Source organism: Scophthalmus maximus, chromosome 7 (genome assembly GCF_022379125.1).
Source record: "Scophthalmus maximus strain ysfricsl-2021 chromosome 7, ASM2237912v1, whole genome shotgun sequence".
Taxonomy (NCBI): Eukaryota; Metazoa; Chordata; class Actinopteri; order Pleuronectiformes; family Scophthalmidae; genus Scophthalmus; species Scophthalmus maximus.
In genome coordinates this window covers 995,920-1,022,118 of record NC_061521.1, presented here as the reverse complement: position 1 = coordinate 1,022,118, position 26,199 = coordinate 995,920, and the positions used below count along the sequence as shown (strand labels likewise).

The 26,199-nt window shown below is 40.2% G+C and overlaps 1 protein-coding gene across 5 annotated transcripts in view; it reads left to right on the top strand.

Moving 5' to 3' along the window:
• Positions 1-26,199, top strand: part of b4galt6 (UDP-Gal:betaGlcNAc beta 1,4- galactosyltransferase, polypeptide 6) — a 55,927-nt gene that overhangs the window by 9,294 nt on the left and 20,434 nt on the right. For 2 of the 5 annotated variants that reach the window (XM_035647048.2, XM_035647051.2), the window contains exons 2-7: positions 1,767-1,883; positions 9,945-10,058; positions 13,630-13,754; positions 14,842-14,958; positions 15,196-15,383; positions 15,715-15,837. In XM_035647048.2, coding sequence (XP_035502941.1) covers positions 1,767-1,883; positions 9,945-10,058; positions 13,630-13,754; positions 14,842-14,958; positions 15,196-15,383; positions 15,715-15,837 — 784 coding nt within the window. Of the gene's footprint in view, positions 1-1,766; positions 1,884-9,944; positions 10,059-13,629; positions 13,755-14,841; positions 14,959-15,195; positions 15,384-15,714; positions 15,838-17,973; positions 20,064-21,300; positions 21,418-21,784; positions 22,090-26,199 lie in introns of those variants that run through there. The other 3 variants (XM_035647050.2, XM_035647053.2, XM_035647054.2) reach the window with 3 other exon arrangements.

The following is a 26,199-nucleotide window of genomic DNA, read 5'->3' as shown; positions in this document are numbered from 1 at the left end:
GGAATGTGAAATACAGCATTTTCAAATCCATTTTCAAATCCATCATTAAATAGAGCAATTTGAAAAAGCTTTTCAAATCCATTTTCAAATCCATCATTAAATAGAGCAATTTGAAAAAGCTTTTCAAATCCATTTTCAAATCCATCATTAAATAGAGCAATTTGAAAAGCTTTTCAAATCCATTTTCAAATCCATCATTAAATAGAGCAATTTGAAAAGCTTTTCAAATCCATTTTCAAATCCATTTCGAAATCCATTTTCAAATCCTTTTTCAAATCCAATTGAAAAAGTTTTTCAAATCCATTTTCAAATCCATTTCAAAATCCATTTTCAAATCCATTTCAAAATCCATTTTCAAATCCAATTCGAAAAAGCTTTTCGAAAAGCATTTCGCCTCTCCTTTCAACATTCCGAGTCCCTCTGGGTCCCTGTGTTGGTTTGCTGAAACAATGCAAATGAGCAGGGAACAAGCTCTCTGATTGGCTAACGCCTGCCCTATCATATAGATGTGTGACGTGGATTGTGGGAAGGAGAAGATGATAGAGCAGTGATTCTCAATCTGTTTACACATTTTACCACCTCAGAAAATATCCGGCTCTCCACATGCCACCATCATGACCCATGTAAAAGTACAGAAGTTAGCCCCAAAAACCCGTTGGTGGTAACAACAAACTGAATCCAGATCAACGATAAGGGAAAATGAACAGTGCACTTTATTTTAACACTGCGGCCACATATGCGCAGCGGCAACCTTCCTCTTCTCTCACACACACTTCACAGCTCCTGTTAAAGAGCCAGGCTCGGCTCAGAACACTGCGCTGATTTTGTAAACTTTGAAAGAGTGACAAAGGTACAAGATATAAGTTACATTTTTCTGGTTGGCGGTAAAGAGGTGCGCTGCGCGCCATAAAACCAAAGAAGAGTGTAGTAAACAACAGCCAGCAGCAGCATGGAGCCGGTGGGCAACATTAACTCATGTCTTGTACCTTTGTCACTCAACGTTTACAAACCAACATAGGGACCCACAGGGACTCGGAATGTTGAAAGGATAGGCGAAATGCTTTTCGAAAAGCTTTTTCGAATTGGATTTGAAAAAGGATTTGAAAATGGATTTCGAAATGGATTTGAAAATGGATTTGAAAAGCTTTTTCAAATTGCTCTATTTAATGATGGATTTGAAAATGGATTTGAAAAGCTTTTTCAAATTGCTCTATTTAATGATGGATTTGAAAATGGATTTGAAAAGCTTTGAAAATCTTTTTCAAATTGCTCTATTCGATGATGGATTTGAAAATGGATTTGAAAATGCTGTATTTCACATTCCGCTTCCCCCACGGTCCTCCATACCACATGGGGCAAGAGGTGTTCCCTTCCTTATATGCCAACTAAGGAAGACAACACCTCTTACCTTATATGCCAACTGCATATTTTTTAAATTATCAATATAAAGCAGGATGCTTTAGTACAGCATGTGAGAAAATAATAACTAAATGAAAGTCTGTTGTCTGTTTGTTAATTTTGTTCCACATAGTTTCAACATTCACTTATGTAAATTTGCTGCTCTAGTTTTGATAGATGATTTAAACATTTACTGTTTTCAGTGTTTCTACCTGCAACTTGAGAGTCAGATGTGATCATCTACTGAATGTGTAAAGTTGTGCTTTATAATAAGTGAGGGCACGTAAATGCTACATTAAGCAAATTTTGTCTAAGTCAAAATAGTCAAAAAATAAGACTAAAATGTATTTTTCTTATCTTTCTGTTAGCCAATACATACTTCTTCATGGTGCAGGCCCAGGGCATCATGTTGAGGGACAATGTAAGGAGCATTGGCCAGATGATCCGATTGTACACCAACAAGAACAGTACAGTCAATGGAACAGGTAAGCAATGCTTTTTTTACTGTATGGACAATTGTCTCCAGTCTATTTGGCTAAATACAAACTGTTCTACATACAGTATATGGAATTTAATAGAAATTGTCAATTACAGTATGTCGATGTCACCATGGTGCTGTCTATAGCCACTTGTATGAATCCTTCTGCCCACACTGGCTACATGTAACCATATACATTGTACATAAGAATAACAAACATCTCTCAGACCCAGGTTTGCAAGTAGCCTTCCAAAATATGTTTCCACACTTGTGCACTTAATAATGCTCTAATAATGCTCTTGCCATATTCCATAATGTCCACACTGCTGACAGTTGATAGCTGATAGTGTTTCCCAAAGAATTTGAATTGATGGAGTCAGTGGCTGCCAGGGGGTGGGGTTCCGCCTCCCTGCTGAGAACTACATGCCTGTCACAGGAACGTGTACAGCTAAAGCAGAAACTAGTCATGGTATGCTGACTTCTTCCTATATGCCAAGGATGGCAAGAATTATTAATTTATCCAATCTCTAAACTTGCATTTGGATAAATGGATAACCCTGCCGCACAACCTGTCACTCAACGGAGCCTGCAATGCTCTGTCCTTTGTAAATCCAAGACAAAAATAAATCAAACACTTTTTTATAAGATTCGGACCACGGCAATATTTCATACAACCCCAGCAAATAAACTCAGCTGTCGGCATGCAAAGCGCTTGCTTGAGATTCCAGGGGATATCACTGTAATCGACCATCTGATCAATATTTCCCATGCCATTAAAAAAGTTAAGTGACTCGCTGCTTGGATTCCGGCAAGATCTAAGTGCCACGGACCGCAGCCCAAGCAGACATGAAGAGTTTTTTATAGGTGACCATCTCCAGAATGGAGAGCGAGTTCCTAGGTCTATCTGAGTAAATATGCAACGCTCTCAAAAGCAACTTATATTATTCAGTCTGACCTGTGTGTCCAGCACAAGGTCACTTAGCTACATAAAGAGAAGGTTCAAAGCATAGAAAACCATGCAGATCTAACCTCAGATTAATCTTCCTTCCTGAGGGAGAGGAGGACAGCCACACAATTGGTTTCTTCCAGTGCCAGGTTCCTATTTGGCTCCCTTTTATGTCGCAAAGATGCATTACGCAGATTGTGCAGGCCCACAGGACTCACTGTAAACCGCGCCGCACTGAATTGCCTTTCCATTACCACTTTTACTGTGCCAAGCTGTGCCACACGGCCCCTCCTCCAAGCGGATTGCACTTCGTCAGACGGCCTGTCATTGTATCAGGAATGGAGAACCACTACTGTCGCTGTGTGTGCAGCCCGACCAGGTTACTATTTGTATCGTGACCGGGTGAAGAAGAGAGGGCTCGGCAGAAAATGATCGAGGAAGCTGGACACTAGCTTTAACCCCAGTTAGCGCGACCACTTTGTGTAGCTTTGCCATCAGCATTCCTGTTTGACTTTTTTTCTTCAACAGTTCATGTTTATGTGTGTGCATGTGGCTTTACCATTCATTCCTGTCTTCCTTTTTTTCATTCAACAGCTCAAGTATACCTTTGTGTGTGTGTCTTTGTCTGGGTGTGTTTGTTCAGATGAGGTTTGTTGGAGAAAGTGGAAGGAAGAACGGGCAAATAATAGCGCAAAAAAGCACAAATAATGACGCAAATAAGCCCAAATGTTTGCTTGCGACCAAACTCGTGCGAGCAAAGCAACGCAAAAATTTGCATCGCGTCCGGTGTGAACGCACCATAAGTGGTAAATGCAAAACAACAGCCTGGAAATCCCTCATGAGAGGGAAAAGTAAAGAGCGGGCGGTGGCTTTATTCGTCATCAACTCAGGATGGTTCATCAGTTGAGAGCACACCCACAACTAGGTAGCCCTGCTGTAATGGAAAAGCAAACCCGTGCTGCGCTGGGCAGACGAGCCGAGCCAAACTGTGCCGAGCCAGCACATTTATATGGAAAAACGCCATAAGTCAGCTGGTGATAACAAACCCAGACCTACTTTGCCACATTGACTGGATGGCCATAATACATGCTTAACTTGCTCTCATCAATTTGAGACACAACCTGATTTTTGCTGAATACACCCCACATACCTCAATCTCAAAATAATGAAACTCCTGTTTCATGGAGAGTTTACGCTTATCTGATCTCATCATAAAGACTTCTCCTTCTCTTCTCTACCATTAACACTCTTCGTCAAGATATGTTTGCACTAGGAAAACATACTCTCTCATAACTCACTCATGAATGCAAGCACCGCGCACGTTCGCGCACACAGACATCCACACACCCATACCTTTCTGCCCAAACGGTTTCCTCTCACATTGTCTTTCTCTGCATCTTTCTCACTTGTACGCAGATGCATATTGTTTTTCCTACAAACACACACAGAGATAGATATGGAGAAGGATGAATTAAGGAGATTATTTTGATATTAAGCCCTGCAAGAAGACCCTCCAGTCCAATTATTTTCTTGTGACATTTGTATTATAACAAGCGGAACATTCGGGTATATGCATGGCTGAAATTGTGCGGAAAATTAAACATAATAGGCTATCCAATCCAGCATGCTTTTTTGCTGTGGATTATGAAGACCAATGGGTTACATCCATTCATTGAAAACACTGACATTAAGGTAATTACACCTTGTTTGAGTGATCTGGCTGGATTATTCTTTTAAATTGACTGTAGAGAGAGAGAGAGAGAGAGAGAGAGAGATCTTGACTGCTGGGTGAGCTGGATTGACTTTTAACAAGAGAGAGCAGCGCCCTGTTCTGTAGTTCATAGGCTCGTCTTAACACAAACTGCTATTGTTTTGATCACAAAAATCGAATTATTCAATTTTAGGTGACATTTTTTTTAACAATTCAACAATTAACAATGACTTATTTTTTGTTTTGACTTTTCGTATTTTTAATAAAGACTCATAAAGAACAGGAGAAAACCAGGCTCATTATAGTCTAAAAAACACCTAACAAACCTCAAAACTTAAACATATCCACGCTATCACACATGAAATCCATGAGTAAAAAATACACACTGACCAGTTTAAAAATCAGTTCAGTAACAATTGGAACATTTTTAAACCATCTTTTAAAACCATTGCAATCAATATTTCGCCATTAGGCTAATATTCACATTTCGGAACACAAAAACAACAAACAGGAAATTGGTTGGAATAATTAAAGACAAGAAATCATATTCCTTATCTTACTTACGCAATGTGTCTCATCCGTGTAGCCTAGCTATATTGCATCTGTTTGTGTTTCTCCCTACAGTGATTGTTTAAGATTTTCAGTCAAGTCCAATGTCTGTCACTGATACACTGATGGACTGTAGGGCTTTAGTTGCAAAGTCTGATTTGTTGAACAGTTCTTTAAAAAGCACAAGGAGAAATATGAATTTCTTTGTTTGTATCTGTTGTAATAATGACCTCCCTCTTCTGGACAGTACTTCCAAGGATTACGTCATAGAGTGAACACTTTCCTCACTGCTGTGTATCTGGAACTGGAGATCCTGATTTATTTCTATTATTTCACCTTGTCGGCCCTCAGTTTTTGACAAGCTGATGAATGATTGTGCCACGCCTACGGTCAGACTTGTGGTATTCTGTTTATGACAAGCCGTGTTGCTGGGTCTGTGTCATGCAGTGACGCTGCTCAACTGACGAGCTGCGCACCTCACTGGTCTTTTAACCCGGAAACAGCGTGCTGGGTTCAGACATGATGGCAGAGCAACACACAATAGTCCGTCGTGGTCAGACACAAATTACAATCAACCAGCACTTATAATAACTCACTTATGGTAAATGGTAAATGGACTTTATTTATATAGCGCTTTTCTAGTCATAAAGACCACTCAAAGCGCTTACAAGAAAGTCCCATTCACCCATTCACACACATTCATTCAGGGCTGCTATATACCGCGCATTTTTCTGTCACATTCATACACTGTTGGAAGAGCTGTCAGAGGCAATTTAGGGTTAAGTGTCTTGCCCAAGGACACATCGGCATGTGGACTGGCGAAGGTTGGCGGACGAACGACTCTACCTCCTGAGCCACACCCTCCCAGTTATTAGGCTATAGCAGCAATAAACTTGACACAGCGGTCTGGTAAAAACTTCACAACAGTACACAGCAAGTTAAACTTACAAAAACAAACATAAATAGCCTACGTTCAGCCAAGAGCTAAAGCCTCTTACAGTAATCTGCCCTTGAATGTGCCCCCCCCCCGTTCAGAACACAAGGAGGTGAGGCTGAGGATTCGCCGGGGTGGGTCCCTTGGTTGTGGGGCACCCATTTTCAACATGCAGACTGATGGAGATGCCTGATGGTCATCTGGAATGACATGATTGGAGACTGCCCCGTCAGGGGTCGCTAGGCTGCTAGCGTGTGTCTCCTGCGTCTATAGCAGGTTTCGGCTGGAAGAGATAATCTCTTCAAGATCAGGAACACTGTGTGGTTCCTGGGTGACCATGCAGGCAGCGAGAGTTAAGGGTCTGATGCAAGTTTGGAGCAATTCACCATAAATGTACTAATCACTAACTACACACTGAAAGTGAACCTCAAATCACACTATGTGGGGTAGGGGAACAAATATTTTAATTATTAATAATTCAAAATTATTATTATTGAGTTATTATGCATGTATATATGGCAATAAAGCTGATGTTTTAGAATTAAATAGAATACAGGTTCATTTATAGGAGTTGTGTTGATTTTTATAAGGTTTGTGTGAATCACTCTTTTTTCACTTTTGGTTTAAACAGTGTTCGGGGGGCAGACACAGTTTCTATGGGGTGTTGAGGAGATGACTGCTCTAACAGAAGCACAGAGAGGCGTGTAAGACTACGTCAGATTCCTAGAAATGAGAGCTGCTCCATCCAAAGTAGGATGAATGCCGTCTCTCCTCATCAGACCAGGTTTCTTCAAAAAGTGCAAAAGTTGTCTATGAAGCTCACACTGATTTCTGCACACCACCTCGACAGCCAGCAGTTTAAGAATGACATGCGGCTGTACATGTAATCACTGCTCAGGTTAGGCAGTGGTCCAGCATTGCTTTTACTACACACGGAATCAATATACATTTTTGTGACCTCCGATTAAAGTAATGTGGTGTCGTTACTGTAATGGAAAAATTGATGCAGTTGAATCAGGAAGATGGAGACCGTAGATGTCTTTAGCAGAAGTAATTATTACAGGAGCTCAATATTGAGGGGATTTCTGGTTTGTACGCCGATCAAAAAAGTGTCATGATGTCCCAAAAAACCTACCTGTTCCAGTCAGAGTGAAGTATTTCACTCTCAGAATCATGTCGTCATCAAACAGATGGAATGGCTCTTTAGTATCAGGATGTCTGAACTATAATCTAAGACTATGACATTTAGAGACAACCACGTCCAACAACTGTCCTGACCTGCCAAAGGTCAAGCACAATCTCCCACACATGAGATGAGAGAATTTTCTATAACAGTTACTGCTGACGTGTATAACAATTTTACCATATCTAGGTTAATCCTTAGCCAGCAGTTTTCAATAGGATTCAATGTCACCTGCTCTGGCCCCAGGAATACATTTGATTATTTTGATCTGTATGTTTCTTTTAAGTTCAATAAATGCTTCAGTTATAGCATGCAGTCATCCGAAATATTATTGTTCAATCGAGACAACTTCAATTTGCCCAGGATATGTTTTCATTATCTGGCTTCGCTGTACCTAACATTGGTCCGTCCTGATAACCTTCACTACAAAGTTCGTTATCAGCTGTCTCAGTTTTCCTTGGGTTTACCTACCTGGCTATGAGTGTTTTCATGTGGAAATTGTGGCACCATTATTGACAAGCAACATGATAAGAACCATGAATAAAGTTCCCTAATGTGATATGAGAGGAAATACTGATAGCTGCAGGTTAACTCTGTTATAATAGTGACATCATGAAAGTGATATTCAACAGGGTGAGATGTAAACGATATGATCACATCTATATTAGAAAAGACTAACTGTAAATAAGCGAGAGAGAGTGTCGTGGAATTTTCGTCTATCCTCCCCTGAGAAACTGTTTAGACGAGTCTTCTCAGGCACCAAGCAAGGTCCACCTGTCTGTGGCAAGCCACAACAAGAATCGTGCAGCTGAAGTCTCTCTCAAGGTGTCCTAGTCGCGGGGAGATGACGACATTACCCTAAACTAAATAAACTACAGAGACCGGTAACAGGCAGATTGTCTTGGGGCACCATACACTGACCACCTTGTTAATCTGTGTAAACGAACCAGAAATCTCCTTGATATATATTGATTTCTTATAATAAATACTTCTACTTAAGACATCCACGGTTTCCTTCTGCCTGAATCAGCATCCACTCCTTCAATTATTCCTTTTCAGAGAGCATGTAGTCCATAGATTGATTGGAGGTAAGAGTCTCCCTGCCTGCTGAGAACTTCCTAACCCTTGTGGGAACATGCACGCCTACAGCCATAACTATGATGAAGGCTGCCTGCAAGGACAGGTGGAAAATTTATTACAGTTAATCAAGGTGGCTTACAGTATAATGTCTGGGTGACTGTCTAGCTGAAGATCAGTAGAAGGTGGGTGATGTAGCAGGATGATGAAACAAAAGATTAAAGTAAATTTATATTCTGAATGACTTCAAATACAGAAAATCTAGCTGTCAACGTTGCCCGGTCAGAGCTCAGACCTTAACCAACAAAAATGCTGTGGAAGGAGTTCAGGGAGACATTCCCAACAGACTAGAGATGTACATTCTGATGCAGCAGAGAACAATTCCAATCACTTTCAGAAGTTCACATGTAAAGTGGGGCTATATATCGGTATTGGAATTTTTTATTCCCTGATATCGGTATTGGCATTGGCACAACAAATAAAGTACCAGTAGGTCGTTCAGTCAAAAAGCACTGTGCACTGACAGCTTACCACCTTATCTTGGCCCCATACAACAACTACATGATGGTATATTCCACTCCATTGTGCTCCTCGTAAGCAAAGTGCTAGGGATCTAATGTAGTTTTGACCAGCAGCCTGAGGTGGGAGATAAGCAGTCAACAAACTGGGTAAAGTTTGAATGCAAGTGTCACATTGGTTAAAATCTATGATATGAAAGAAGTACATTTAAAGTGCTGTGGTACTGTGTCTGTAGCTGTTCTGTGATGGAGTGGATGTCATCCGACCTTAGATGATGGAATGATAATGACCGTTGTAAACTCTAAATAATAAGGACCCATTGCTTGAAGTCCAACATCCTTTTTGTGTCTGTCTGCTTAGTAATGGTGGTGTTGAGTGTAGTCTATCGTTGTGCAGTCATGTCTCTGACACACTCTGTCACCTGGGCTTGTAGCTTTTTCAGCAGCAATTTTACTTTAAATTTAGCTTTTCTACTCATATAGACCAGTCAAAGCGCTTAACAGGAAAGGCACATTCACACATTCACACCCATTCACACGCCGCTGCTATTCACCACGTTTTTTTAATTTTTTTTATATTATTCATACACAATCATACACTGCCGGAAGAGCCGCCAGTGGCAAATCTAGGGTTAAGTGTCTTGCCCAAGGACATATCGGCATGTGGACTGGCGGAAGCTGGGATTGAAGGACTGTACCTCCTGAGCCACAGCCGCCCATATAAGAGATGTATAACTTGTATCCATAGGCAGCCGTAGATATGTTTCATTTGAAATGCGCCTTGACCTCCAAAAGGTATCCAGGTTTACATGCAAGAATTGCATAATTCACTAAAACCTATTGAATATACACTTATGAGCAACATAGCAAGGATACTCAATTTACTGACACTGATACTGTGGATGCATTCTGTGCTGTCCCTCACCTGACACTGATACTGCAGACCCACTCTGGGCTGTCCCTTATATTTGCATTATTCAAGCGAATAAGCACAAGTGCTCCCACGACCAAAATCAGTTACTCGTGCAAGTAACCATTGTGTCAGTTGTGAACACAGCAATAGTCTCCTTAGTACTTATCAATTTATGTTGATGATGTGGTTTGGTGTTTTCTGCTGTTCCAAACCGTATGTTGGTGTTTTTTGCTCTAGACTATCCTGATGGCAGTAACACCAGCGAATACCTGGTCCAGCCAACTACGTATCTTCCAGAGAACTTCACCTATGTCCAGAACCTCCCCTGCCCTGAGCGATTACCTTCTATGAGTGAGTAGACCATGGAAGTATTGTTTCAGGGGGTTACTGTGAATCATTCATTTAACTTTTTAATTTTAAAAGGTCTTTACTGCCCTCAATAGACTGAAAATGGCCACACATTTGTGTCACATGATCTACAAATAAAAAATAAGTGTTACAAATGCATACAGTAACTTTGGTACTCACAAATGCATATTCAAATTTTTTTTTTAACTTCACAGGTATAATAATGTTTGCTTTTAAATAGCTTACAGTGTGTCCATCCATTATCTACACTGCTTTATCTATTAAGAGTTGTCTGAGCGGGCTTTAGCCAATCCCAGTTGATATTGGCTGTGAGTAGGAGTACCATGGACTGGTAGCCAGCATATCACAGGGCCAACATACAGACACAAACGTCCTAGGGTCAATTTAGCATCTACAAAACACTTTACCCCAATCTGCATGTCTTTGGACTGTGGGAGGAAGCTTTGGTAACCGGAGAAATCCCACGCAGACATGGGGAAAACATGCATACTCCACACAGAAAGGCCCTGGATGATCTGAACCTGGATTTGGACCAAGAACCTTCTTGCTGTGAGGCGAAAGTGCTAACCACCACACAGGGTCCAAAACTAGCACCACACGCCACTCTGGTGGATAGAAAAAAAATGTCCTACGCATGAGAGAAAGCTGCTGGGTGCTGTCACTAGGGTTGGGCGATAAAACGATAAAGATTATTATCGCGAAATAACTTTTCCTCAATAGAAATTTAACACAAGTCAATATAACTTTGATAGAACTAATTCCATCCATGTTTTGACAGACAACACAAACAGCCATTGATAATGAAAATAGCGCTGTGCGGAAACCAATCATGTGGCTGGAATAGAGTTACAGCCACGTCAAGTTAGGTTGACGCACACAGCACAGCGCAGCATAGCAGAAGCAGCCGGCAGCAGCTCTGTTTATTTATGTTTGGGCTTCTGCAGCATGCTCATCAGTCCGTCAGGAGGGAGAGTGAGATAAATGATAAAATGACGACAGGAAATGTTAACTCGAGCGACAGCGTTACTGAAGAAGACGTCCCAACGGACACGGCCCAAGGCTCAAAAGACAAGGACACTATTTAAAAGAAGCGTCCAAGGAATATTTAAAGTTTGACAAGAAGCAGCGTAGTAGCATCACGTGCGCTGCAAACTGTGTGGAAAGCATTTGTAGCAGTTGTATAATGTTAAATAATACTTAAACAAAAATTTACTTTGGTTTAGATATTATATCTTTACATCTCACAATGTTAAAGCTTGACCGAAATAGTGATTAGACTAATGTCGTGATATATATCTATACTGATCAATATGAAAAAATATCAAGATAAGATTTTATTTTTTCCCATGTCGCCCAGGCTTAACTCTGGCTGTTCTGGCGGGGCACTATGGCACACAGACACCATCCTCAGCAGAAGGCCAGATTTAATAGCGGGAGACAAGGAGGAAAACTAGTAGTTTGGGCTAGTAAAAAATCTGGCTGGCTGGTAAATTTACCAATCTACCAGCCACCTTGGATGTTAAGCCAAAAAGTTAATTTTGGAACCTGCCACCACACCACCGTGCAGCCCCTTCTTGTGTGTACAAATGTAAAATATTTGTGAAAAATACTTTGTATTTATTTACAGATTTTTAAATGTGTGTGCATGGATCGCCTGATACGCATGGATGAACTTACACGGGCATGTGGACTTTTTTCTGCTGTCTGCTCCACGATTCACAAATGCATGCTGTGTTTATCAGTTGGTTAAAACCTTGGACGTTTGGGCTATCGTTAAATTTGTGTGTAAGTGGGAAAGAGGTTTTTTCTAAATAGACAGAGTAGCTTGTCACCCCTCGATTAGAAAACATAATATATGACTGGGACAACACGAGTACATAATGTTATTCGACCTTTTAACTGAAATATTGATTTATTTATAACGTAAACTTAAATATTGCAAAGCGTACGCATTTTGCATATATTCACTCCAGAGGAGGAGCCACCAGGATGTCCCGCATGCCGTTCCCTTGCAGGCAAACTGGCATCTGCCCTTTGTCTGGACTGGCTGTTTTCCTAGCAGAAGTGCACCACCCAGTAGTAGCTCATTTAAACCATATCAGTGTTTCCACTACATGCAATTAAGAGCATCGGTACGACACTACTGGATTTTGACTGCCGCATCTAAATTATTAAAATCAAATTCACGAGAGGTGTTTGGGCTGGATATTATAAATGGATGGGAACAGACACCTGCTATTAAACGGGCCTCAGCGCTAAATTATGAAAGACTGTAGTATCAATAAGCTCAGACGTTATCGGTGCTGGTAACGGTAATGAAGAAATGAATGCATTCATCTATGGAGAATTAACGCTATTCCCAATCAGGAGGAGAGATCTGTGTCTGTGTGCTGTGCAGGGAGCGTGGCCAGCTTCACTGCGCAACATGCAGCACAGACAGACACTTACTGCTCCATGTAACGATGGCAGAGTGAACGTCTATTTGTACTTCACCAAAATCATTGGAGACAACGCTTGTTGCCACAAGTGTAATGAATATTTTGCAAATAAAGGCAGTAACAGCGATCTGTCTGACTGATGAGAAGTATATCGATAAGCGTATCGGTTCACAATATTTTTTTGCCCGCATGTGTGCTTCACCTCCACTGCTACAAATCCATCCTAGGGGGAAACACTTTATATAAATTAATTTTCAAATTTTTTGTTTATATTTATTTGATATTGTATGTTTTCTGGTCAAGGGGTGATGAGCTATACTGTCATTTGCGAAAAACCTCTTCCCACTTTGAAATTATACACAACTTCACTGATAGCCCAGTTTTCCACTAGCTGCTAGATTCAGAAATGCATGGTGTGTTTTTGAGAAGCAGAGCGGAAAAAGAGTCTCAAAATTCCGCATGTACGTGTAAACTGATCAGTGCACATTTTTAACAATTGTAAATAAATACAAAGAGTGTCAGAAATATTTTTTAGACATTTGTACACATAAGAAGCTATGTGAATGCGAACATTATTATATCTGTGAAGCTGGAGTAAAAAATCTGTATGTAAAATATTGATATTTGTTCAGTTTATGTGTGCATTCATAAAACTTTTTACTTGTGCACCAATTGCTTGGTATTTGTATGTGGATTTAAACACACATTTGTGAATTACACAAAATTTCACAAAAACAAACTATTCTATGCATTTGTTACTCTTATTTTTCACTTGGAGATCATGTAATACACTTTTGTGACCATTTCAAGTTCATTTTCTCATCAAGGCTCTCTTAACACCTGACCCACTAGTGCTGAACAGTACAGTACCCACAGCATTTACATCAAGATGATTTCTCTTGTAATAAAGTAGTGCTTGGTGTGATAACCGTTTTTTGATTAGGATGTATACCACTGAAAACAATTAAAGGCCTTGGAAACCAAAAACAGAAGACCTTTTTCTTTTTGTGTGCCTGTCTTGTATTTTACTTTGCAGTGGGTTTTTTGTTGTTGTTGTTTTTGTTTTGTGATTCTCATATATATCGATTGAACCTCCCCCTAAAAACTCTTTGCAGAGGGCCTTATGGAAGTGAACATGACAGAGATCCCTATGGAGGAGATAGAATTGAAGTTCTCCAAGTTTTTTGACATTGAATTTGGAGGCCATTGGAAACCAAAGGACTGCAGACCTCACTGGAAGGTTGGCTAATGCATTTTACAAGTATTCTATTTAGCATGTCCTACAAAATTGATGACCCAAATACTTCATAACTTTAAGCAAATTGCCATGGTAAGCAATGTCCAAATCTTTTTCAAATGCTGTTTAAAAAAAAAAAAAAAATATATATATATCTATATCTATATAGATATATATATATCTATATCTATATAGATATATATATATAATACACTCACCGGCCACTTTATTAGGTACACCTGTTCAATTGCTTGTTAACACAAATAGCTTATCAGCCAATCACATGGCTGCAATTCAATGCATTAAGGCTTGTAGACGTGGTCAAGACAACTCGCTGAAGTTCAAACCGAGCATCAGAATGGGGAAGAAAGGGGATTTATGTGACTTTGAACATGGTATGGTTGTTGCTGCCAGACAGGCTGGTTTGAGTATTTCGGAAACTGTTGATCTACTGGGATTTTCACGCACAACCATCTCTAGGGTTTACAGAGAATGGTCCGAAAAGGAGAAAATATCCAGTGAGCGGCAGTTGTGTGGACGACAATGCCTTGTTAAAAGTATGCCACGAAGAATTGAGGCAGTTCTGAAGGCATAAGGGGGTCCAACCTTTTACTAGCAAGGTGTACCTAATAAAGTGGCTGGTGAGTGTGTGTGTGTGTGTATATATATATATATATATAATTAAAATACATGAATTTCCAAAGAAATATAATAACGGTCTAAATACAACATTATTAATTATACATCAACATTAATTGATTTTAGGTATTATCATACACAAGACATTTTTTTATCTTAGTGATAGTTTTGTGCATCACAGCTCAGCTAATGTCACAGGCTTTCAAGTTACAGCAACTATAGCATCTGTCAAGCATCTGTAATAAGAGTATAATTTTATTCAGGACATCCCACTTGGAAACCAGCAGGGTGGAGCAGTTTGTTCACTAATCAGAATGTTGGTGCTTCGATCCCTGGCTGGTGTTTGTGTGTGTGGAAGAGAGAGGGCTTTGAGTGGTCCATAAGACTAGTACAGCCCATTTACCATTTTAGTGAATATGAGTTGATTCTTACTCCAGTATTTGTGCTGTAGGTGGCAATCCTGGTTCCATTTAGAAACCGCCGTGAACATCTCCCCATCCTCTTCCAACACCTCATACCTATGCTGCAGAGACAGCGGCTGCAGTTTGCCTTCTACATCATCGAACAGGTGCAATATGTTGGCGTACTGCAATGTAGTGTGAGACATTTTGTCCAACCAAATGTATTGATATTAAGCTAAATTAAACTTTTCAAAGCTCATGCTGTGTGCCCTATGAGTAAAGTTTGAAATCCTTTTTGACATTAAACAAGGTTTCACAGTATTTAAATATTTCTTTAAATAGCAGCACCAGGCTCTCTGACTCATTGGATGTATGTGTTTGTGTGTGTATGTAAATGTGTTAAGAGTGGGACCCAGCCCTTTAACAGAGCCATGCTGTTTAACGTGGGATTCCTGGAGGCCATGAAAGACTTGAACTGGGACTGCTTGATCTTCCATGATGTTGACCACATCCCTGAGAATGACAGAAACTTCTATGGCTGTGGTCAGATGCCACGCCATTTTGCTGCCAAATTGGACAAATACATGTACATGTAAGTGCCTCATTAAAATGTAGATTAAATGCCTCAAGCTAAATTAATTGTTAATGTAATGTTGAAGAATGTACATAACTGCATACATAAAGAGCCCCATGGCACATCTATGGCCATGTCAGTGTTGACAAGATTCAAGATTTACTTTAACCATCATTATGCAACACCAGATTGTATAGTGGAATATAGGATAGAGCCCCTATTGTAGTCCTCATTAAAAGACAGTTCATATAAATACAAATAATAAATAAATCATAATCATGTCATAAAAATGGATGCAGTTCATATTATGACATGCATTGTTTAACTCATGTTTATTGTTTTTGCCCAGTCTTCCATACAGTGAATTCTTTGGTGGTGTAAGTGGACTCACTGTGGAGCAGTTCCGTAAGATCAATGGCTTTCCCAATGCATTCTGGGGCTGGGGAGGAGAAGATGATGACTTGTGGAACAGGTTAGTCCACAACAAATGGGATGTACAGTGGATTTAGAACAAACTCATTACCCTTCTCTTAATTACTCCGTTGATTGTGTTTTAGTTTGGAAAAAGCGAATTTCACCATATACATGGTTGCTGGCAACTGCAGCTATAATTCTGCATTTAATGGAAAACTAAAGACATGTAGCATAGTTCATCTAAAAGATTTTGAAGGCCAGAAGCTTGAGCTTGCGCTTGAGCATCACAAGAGCATAGTGTAGTGGAATTTTTGAAGATGTCTGTCTCTTGGACTCCAACAGGTATGGTGGTCGTGTTCCGACCCAGTTGAAACAAATCACACATAGTTTTGCTCAACATGAAGCAATAAAACCATACAGCATATGCACAGAATGGGGAGAACTCTGCTACACACCAATATCAACTATTTACACCTTTATTAAACACAATTAAAACTAAGGAACTAAATAAGCATTGATCATAGCTAAATCATTGCATTAAACGCTGTAACTTTATATGTCCAGTATGTCCAAATATGATGGTTGTGATATTCCATGCTAACACTGCAAGCTACATATCATTAGTCTATGACTAAGCAGCCGAAGAACAGGAAAAAAAAGTTGTTCAAAGATTTTTTGTAGAGAGGCAGATAATCACCTGTTTTCGCTAAAGAGTTATATTAGATGTAATATACACACTTACAGAGACATACGAGTGAAATTAAATGAGTTTTGCACTGAGAAACCTCACAGTGAACAGCTGTACCAAATTGTGTCAATTTGGATAGTCCATCTGACTAAAGCCTGTAACCTTGCTGTGCTTCACTTTGTCAGCATGACATTTGGCACAGATAATGTTCAGATTATGTCCTATGGATTGGGCTATTGAATGGGCTTCATCTGTATTATTACATAGGGGATTCTCACTCTGAGAAAATCAGGCAGACATGAAATCTTTCATTTATGTTGTGTTCCATCTTCATCTACTCTGACCCAGTAACATCTATAATCATTTTACACCTCTGCTGAAATCGCACTATATCTTATATAGATACCTAGATTAATATAGACCTTGTAGATGCAGACATATACTCTTCATTTTGGGCATGCCATTTTCGAACAGGGATCTGCGAAAAGAGCCTGGATCTTAAGTGGATCAACACAAAGTTCAGAGATGTTCTACCTTGGCAGTTTTTCCAGGTAGTGCTGTGAAAAAAAGTTGTACTTAAGTGTCTCCAGAGGGATCTGTGTAAAGTCTGACAGATGTTCAAACGATGCCTCCTGATTCAGCATTGGTTGGGTCTGAAGACTACAAGTTTGAAATGTAAAAAATCTCATGGTGTGGCATAACACCACAATCTCCCACCCTACCTCACTGTCGGCAATGTCAGCTCCAATGTGGCTAAGGAGGTAGAGACATGAAGGCGAGCGGTTCAATCCCCGTTCCCCCCTGTCCGCATGGCAATATGTCCTTAGGCAAGATACTTAACCCTAAAACTCTTCTGGCAGTGTATGATGACAGAAGAATGTCACACAAAAAGCATGGTCAAAAGCAGCGCTGAATGAATTTTTGTGAATGGGTTAAAATCTCTTTGATAGTTCAATAAGTCTGAACCTTTCCTTATTGCTTTTTTTTTTCAAATCATCTTGAGTCAGACATTGTTGAAGGAGTTTAATTATGAAGTGATGATGATTAAGTAAGAGAAGTCTTTTAACAATGACAGGGCCCAAAAAAACCAAAACAATAAAATATTATTATAAAAATAAGAAGAAGAAGAAAAGGAAGAGTGATTAAAAAAAAGAAAGCTAAATATAGAAATAAAGTACAGAAAAAATACTTACAAATAAATTACAGGTACAGGATTAATAATAGCATCAGTAATAACAGGATTACTAATGTACTGAAAACATTGATGCAGTCGAATCAGGAAGACGGAGATCATAGATGTCTAAAGCAGAATTATTACAGAAGATCAATATTGAGGAGATTTTTTGTACGGTTCACAGATCAAAAAGTGGCAGTGCATGATGTCGTTAAACCTCTCTGTCCCAGTCAGAGTGATGTGTTCAACTCTCAGAATCATGTTGTCATCAAACCGACAGCATGGCTCCATAATATCGGTATCGCTCTGTCCCTGTCTTACTATATACTTAGGACTATGAAGCCCAGAGACGGGGACTATCCTGGCCTGCCATAGATAAGATGACCTCGCACAGAGAGGAGAGGAGAGAACTTCTGCGACAGTTCCTCCATTTTGTTAATTTGATCAACACACAGGGACCCGGGACAGGTGTCAGTCTTGGAATACCAAGCACTAAAAAGAAAAGACAACAAAATGATATTGCAAATAGAAATCAAAGAACATTGAGCTAAGTTAATTTGAACCCCCCTTACGCACGAATATCCTGTCTCCAGGACAGCGCACCCCCTGAAAGGTTTGGATGTCCCCCGACCAAAGCCAAAGGATCAAGAGGGCAATCATAGTCAAACCTCTCCCACCTTAGGAGTTAAAGACATATGACTGACAATTAAACTTCAGATACAAGGATACAATGAAACATCAACAGAAAACCAATGGCATACATAAGATTATCAATATTGTTAATTAACCAAATTTGAACCTTAGTACAAATCAAGGTAATTTTTATTCAGATGAATCATCAAAGCATGATATTTAATAATCTTTAGCAAAATCGATCAATAGCTGTTGAGCACTTTCCTGATGGTCCCGATTGGCACGCTAGAGCCAACTGCTCTTGCCCTAAGTCATTTGTTTTTTTCAGAGAGCGTTTGTGATTTAATACTTCTCTGCCTCACTTGGAATTGAACCTGTGCATTTCTCATCTTTGTCTGCTGAAATTGCTCCCCAAATAGTTGTCTGGTTTGAAAAAAATGGATGAAATATCCTCCACAATGTTTTCTGGAGTCCGTGGAGTACCTGTAAATGAAATCGTTTTAGTATTACTGTAAGTTTCTTGTTAGTTTGTTAGTTTTGTTAACAAATTAACTCATATACTCATATTTACTCATCAGTCCAGAGAACAGGGTGATACTGAGGAACTCATGAGGATCTCATGAGAATTTAGTTCAGTTGTTGCTTTCTGTGTACTGCGGATGAAATATAGAAAAATGGTCAGATTAATTATGAAAGACCGTAGTATCAATAAGCTCCAACGTTATCGGTGCTGCTAGAAATTTATTCATTCGTCTATGATGAATCTTCGCTATTCCCAATCCTGACTCTCTGTGTCAGAGCCTGCGCTGTGAAGGGGATGTGGCCAGCTCTCACTGCCAGACAGAGCACACAGCACAGACAGAGACACTCACCTGCTCTGTGTGACGATGGCAGATAGTCAACTTCTTGTTGTACTTGAAAAAAAAAATGAATGTAGAAAACTGTTGTTGCCACAAGTGTAACAAATGTTTTGCAAGTAAATGTGGTAACATGAGCGATCTGTGAAATATTTAGTGAAAGTGAAAGCAAACTCTACCTCTGCTGGTCCCAGTCAGAGACAACAGCTGCAGCTAGTGGGTGAATGAATGCTCCAGTTGTTTGCCGGTTATAAGTGACCGGTTATAAGTGAGAGACCTACAACCCTGTTATAAAAGAACAGAGTCCAAGGGCTTTGGGTAACAGTCTGTGTATATATATATAGAGATGTGTTGCTTTTCCCTTTGACAGGCTTTATGTTAGTCCCATCACTCAACACACAACATCATGTACTTTACATTAATTATTTTATCAAAATAGTGCTGTTTAGTGTTCAACAATTTACAGAGAACAATGCAAGAAACAAAAAATTTGTCCATTCCATTTCATTCTCATTTTGTTAAAAGGAAACAAGAACTGATAAGAGTACTGTTAAAGTACCGGATCGATAAGCAGCAGCGATAAGAGTACTGGCTCACGATTTTTTTCCTCTCCCGCGCGCTTCACCTTCGCTGCTACAACTCCATCCTAGGGGAAACTCTCTGTAAAGACACTGCATGCCTCTCTCAATGTTGACTTCACTTATCACTGCTGCTCACACAAAACTCGAAAGGCCTCGCAAATGTCTTTCAAGTAATTTGGCCTCCGTCATTTCTCTGTCTTTACTGTATTTAAAAACAAACAAATGCTGTCTGTCTCTTGATGTCTCTCAATGGGATCGATAGAAATGAACGACTGTGCAGTATTGGAATTATTAGCAAAATGTTTGTGCATTTCAAAAGTATTAAATTCTGCAATATAATGACAAAAACAACAGGCATGGTAAAATTTAATCTAATTAATTTCAACCGTAATGTTTGATCTTCATAATGATCATTTGAAAGTCGAATTGTAACTGCCCTTACTGCTGGATGTGTGTGTGTAATTTTCATCATTATTTTGTTAGGGCATTGTCTATCATTCTTTTTAGGCTTAAAGGTGGGGTAGTTGTTTTTTGTGAGAAGCACTTTCTGTCATATTACTTGAAACTCACCTAACATACCGATAGCGATGAATACATTGCGTGCACTCCGCTCCTTCACCACACATCGGGGCACGTGACCAGTCTCCTGCACGGCGTCGGCAAACAACTGGAGCAGAGGCTGCAGCTACAGAGCTAAAGCTACGGAGCTAAAGCTACGGAGCTAGAGCTACAGTTAGCAGACAAGTTGCTGCACTGAACTAAAGAAGTAAAGAGTTGCAGAACGGCAGAGAAAGTGTCTACAACAGCGTCCGGCCGCAACAGACAGAGCAGTAGAGACGGCTACGGACAAAAAGAGGTTGGATACTACGAGGAAGAGTGAACAGAGTAAAGATCGGTGTGGCTCTTCACCACTGGCGTCAACTCCGGGAGGAGAAGAGAGTGAAAGGTAATGATCTACTTTGTTTTGGGTGAAAGCAGTTCATTTTCTTAAAGTGTGTAACCAAAGTAACTGTTAGAAAGCTTGTGTGTGTCTTAGCCAGCCCCAAGTTTGCTTTGCTGGAGGACACTAGGTAAGTTAGCTAATGCTACATTAGCTTGTGTGTATCTACAGCTAAAGCTGCCTGTGTGTTCACCGGATGTCGTCACTGTAGCTGTGAGCAAATGTCGTTTGATTGTTTACCTATATCCGCTCTGAACGGGACATAGCGTTAAGTGTTTGTGTGTGTGTGTGTGTGTGTGTGTGTGATTGTGTGAGTGGAGCGGGCGTAGTGAGAATGCCCGGTGTGTGTGGCTAGAGGCTTGTAGTAGCAGTTGATGTGCATGTTGCAGTCTGTGTGCAATAATAAATGTTGCAACGCCTAAAATTCCATCAAGAAGTCTCTGTGTGTTTTTCATCACGCTGCCGGGCATGAGGGGCAGGTCCCGAGGGGCAGGTCCCGGAGCAATGCAGACTTTCGGCCCTAGAGAAACTGTCTACCCGCTCCCAGACTACGGTCCGGACAACGGGCAGGAAATGAAATGAAAAGTACTGTTCAATGTAAGGTAATATGAAAATTTAACTAAGTTGACCTCCTTTCTCTTATACCAGGTACAGCAAGTTGTACATAAAGAAGTCCAGGACCTGGAGGTTGTCTGCCACGGACCACAGCACTGAGACCAGACGATTGCCGTCAACAGCTAGAGAAGCAGGTCAGCAGAGGACCAGGTGAGTCAGCTTATGATACTGTGTAGGTTGATCAAGTGGTCACATACTTGCGTACAAAAGCTACTTTAAAATCCATATGGCAATGTTGTAAAAATTTCCAGTGTAAACATCCATGCCAGGTTGGTTGTTTAAATTTTTTTTGGACAGATTCTGAAACTCAGAACTTCTTATTATCTTAAATATTTATCTAAACAAAGTCATAATACATCCATATAAAAGAGTGGCTGGTCCACCAACAAATCACTAAATCAATTATACTTTATTTGTTTATACAGAAAACTGTGTTTGTCACTGCAGATAATGTTGCTGTGGCGTTGTCAGTCTTTGGCAGTAATGTGGATTTATTCTTGTGATATTCTTTCTACAGGACCACTTCCTAAAGAGTCGACAACACCACAGCCTGACCCGTCAGCCAACAGACTTGCTTTAACACTAAAGAGCTAGGAAACCCTGTGCAGACAGTTTCTTCATTTTTGCGCATATGTTGTTTATGCTAATATTATCCTTGTGTCATGTCACTGCTCAAAGCTCAGTCCTCAAGTTCTGACCTGTACAGTAACACATGATTAGATTAGATACATGATAAATAATTAGATGTATGATTAGATACATTGAACAGTCAGGTGTAAACTCAGTCTGAGCTAACAACACTCATTGTCGAAGCTCTGACGTGCTAAACAACATGTTATGAGTCCTGTACAAAATTCACCTTCATTGTGTCACAGATAGTAACAGAAAAAAAGGGCAGAAAGCTACAAAAAGTGCTCCAGCTGTTTCATCGTCACAATATGGCTGAAATGCGCTGAAGTTTAAAAATATAAACTCAAAACAAACATTTTCTGTGTAGTATTGCTAACCGTGTTTATGTTTTAGCTTAGCCTGCAGCAACCTGTTGCTAACTAGCCAGCAACAAGTTACAGCATCAGAACTCTATTTTCAATGATATTTCCGAACACTAACATGTTAGCTTGACAAATTTAATGTAAGCCACTACATTCATTCCAGCTTTAGTTGCTAAATTTGAGATAACTCAATGGAATGTGTGTGTGTGTATATATATATATATATATATATATATATATATATATATATATATATATATATATATATATATATATATATATATATATATGTATTAGTGCTGTCAGTTAAACGCGTTATTAACGGCGTTAATGCAAACCCATTTTAACGGCATCAATTTTTTTATCGCGAGATTAACGTTCTTTTTGGCCTAGGAAACTTTGTAGTTTTTTCACATACTGTTGCAACAACTAGTAACGTTAGAAAACTACAGCACCACACCGGATCTAGCTAGACCGGAAACAAACAACAGGCACGCCACACACAATTGTTTGGGCTTGCGAGGCGGCCAAAGGGTAGGCGAGCACGAGACGCCGAAATCGATGCCAATAAGATTCTGAATGGAAAGTTTCTTTTAAAAAGTTGCCAAATGGTTCCATTGACAAGACCAAAGTGATCTGTGTGTTTTGTCATTGTGAACTGAGCTATCATCGCAGCACGTCCAGTTTGAAATACCACTTGAGGGCCAAGCACACGTCTGATGCGAATTCTCTGCCCCCTCGGCAAAGCCAGGCGACAATGGATGACTTCAGACAGAAGTCCATCTTCATTCTTTCTGGAGAGAAATAAGAGGCTGGGTTGATGAGCCTCTGGTGAATAAAGAGCAGTAGCCTGACTGCTATGTTCAAAGCAAACTTGAGAAAAAGAAAGTATTAAGCCATGGTTTAACTGCACTATATGCTGAGTTCTAGTTTACCTTAAATGTGCACTTTGTAATTTTATTTTGTTTGTGTGACAAATTATTTTTTTCACCCTTTTATTGATGGACAGTGTTACATTGTGTGATAGATTGTTAGCTCCAGGTGTGAATGTTAGTGTGAAATTGAACACTACAGTATATGCCAATGTTGTTTTCAATAAAAAAAACATTTGCACAAAGCAAGCCGATCCACTTTTCTATGTTGATAAGAGCATTAAAATGAGAAAAAATAATGGGACAAAAAGAAATCAAGGGATATTTAGAATAGATAAAAATGTGATTAATCGCGATTAATCACATTTTTTTGTTAAGACTGAAGTTTGTAATAATGGATATTTAAATGTAAAATGCTGGATTTAATGTAGAATCAACACAAAGGAAGTATTTAAATTCAAATACTATTGCACACAGCCCTGGGGGACACCATATTCAAATACAGATTTCCAATAAAACCATCAAAGCCAAAGTGACTCACTTGACGCCTCGCCAACGTATCCAGATATCTATCCGCTAAACATCTGGACACGTTAGGGAACCATCTCCTGTGTGATGTGACAGGCAGTGAGTGTTTCGTATGGCGTTAGTTTAGTCTCAAAACTCGCGCCGGTTCAAACCACACGCAGAACGGCATCCGCGAGCGTAAACCATTCTCACGAGCGAGCATTTGTGCTCCGCTCGTTGGACTGAACCCCCCCCTCCTCACTCGCAACTGCTGAACTCGCTCGCTCGACTTCACGACACGCGTGCTCGACAAGTTGAGTTTTGAGACTTTAGAGGCGGGATCAATGACTGATGCTCCCCTCTGTTGATTGGTCCCTTCTCTCCAGTCCCCAGTCTATCACTGCAGGATCATCAAGGATGTGTCGGGGAAATGTCAGAGTTGGAGAAAGGAGAGGTGCATTGATTCATCCACTATGATACCCCAACACGTGTATAAGGACAATAAACATCATGTGCCATAGGCTTATAGACTGTGGACAGCAGCAGCATATATGATCTACGAAGTAAGTAAGATAGTAATTGTTATTTTTAATTTTTTTAATAATTTCTATGTTTTAATGCACGATACAACAAGAGAGACAAGACATATTTACAGGTTTGGTGAGAAACATATAGGGTGGGCTACAACAATGACAGTAAGACATAAGATAGACAGACAAACAAACAGAAAAGAGAAAACTAATGGTAAAATAAATTGGGATACATAACAAAATAAGTATGATGGGTTATGTGTTACTATATTCTAAAGTTTGTGTGTGTGTGGAGGGGGGGTAAATGTAGAATGTATTCGGCAGGACGTTTTTTTTCCTTTTTAAACAGAGAGATCAGTGAGGGAGGAAGGACAAGGTAGCAAAGAGGGGATGAAAGGAGTCAGAGGGGAAAATACATAACTTCATTTGTACAGTGGTGACTATTTATATAAAGAGAGAGATAATTAAATACAATAATAATTAAATTTTAATATATATTTAAAAAATATTTTTTGTCTGTCTTTTCCAATTACATGTCAAATTTTTTGAAACACTGGTTCCCATTTCCTTAGTCGCTCTCGTTATTTTCTTTTTAAAGAAAAAATGGATAAGATAGTTATTTCTTTAAAAAAAAATATCTTGCTTATTTTTTTAAAGAAAATAACTATCTCATGCATTGAGTCTTATATTTTCCTGTAGGAATTGTTAACTCAATTTCTTTTTTCTTACTTACTTCGTTTTGAGACTAAACTAATGCCATAGATTCGACCTGGAAACATCAACCACACTCTTCACCCATATTCTCTGCCTTTTCCGTGCTTCAGAACTACTTTAAACTACTTTCAAAAAACAATGGTCTGCAACATTAAAATCTGCCAGTTTACGCCACTGCAACTGGACAAGACGATGCATCATAACCGGCCTCCCCAGCCGGTATGAACGACTACCATCCCGTAGCACTGACCTCGTGGTTATGAAGTGCTTTGAGAGATTGGTGAAGGACCACATCTGCTCCTCTCTTCCATGCACCTTAGACCCACTGCAGTTCGCCTACCGCTCCAACAGATCCACAGACGACACCATCTCCCAGGTCATACATGCCACCCTCTCCCACCTTGACATCGTAGGAGGGGGCTATGTCAGACTGTTGTTCATAGACTACATTTCAGCTTTTAATACTGTAGTCCCCACCAGGCTGGCTACTAAGCTGGATGACATGGGCCTGAACCCATCAACGTGTGCCTGGATCTTGGACTTCCTGACTGCCAGGCCTCAGGTTGTCAGAGCGGGAGGGCACACATCACGCCCCCTCGTCCTCAACACTGGTGTCCCCCAGGGCTGTGTGCTGAGTCCTTTGCTGTACTCCCTGTACACCCACGACTGTGCCGCCAGGCACAACTCCAATACGATTGTGAAGTTCGCGGACGACACGGTTGTGGTGGGCCCGATCACTAACAACGATGAACGGGCCTACCTACAGGAGGTGTCAGACCTGACAACGTGGTGTAAGGACAACAGCCTCCTCCTTAATGGGAAGAAGACTAAGGAGATGGTGGTGGATTTCTGCCCACAACGGCGCAGGAGCTACACCCCTCTCCTGATAGACGGGACACCTCTCCTGATAGACGGGACACCAGTGGAAAGGGTGAGCAGTTTTAAATACCTCGGAGTGTACATTTCCGAGGATTTATCATGGGCTGCACACACGGACATTGTGGTGAAAAAGGCAAGACAACGCCTTTATCACCTCAGACAGCTCAGGAGATTCAACGTCTCCCAACGGATCCTGAAATCCTTCTACTCTGCAGCTATCCAGAGTATACTGACTGGAGCTATATCTGTCTGGTACGGTAGCAGCTCCTGCGGGGACCTGCAGTATCACGCCCGAACTAGAAGGAGGACTCAAATGCAGGCTCGGACACAGGGCTGATCAGATTGAGGGGGTTTTATTCAGTCCAAGTCGGTACACGGGTAGTCAAAAATAGAGAGGCAAAAGTACAATCCAGGAAGAGGCAAAAAACGATGGTCGGA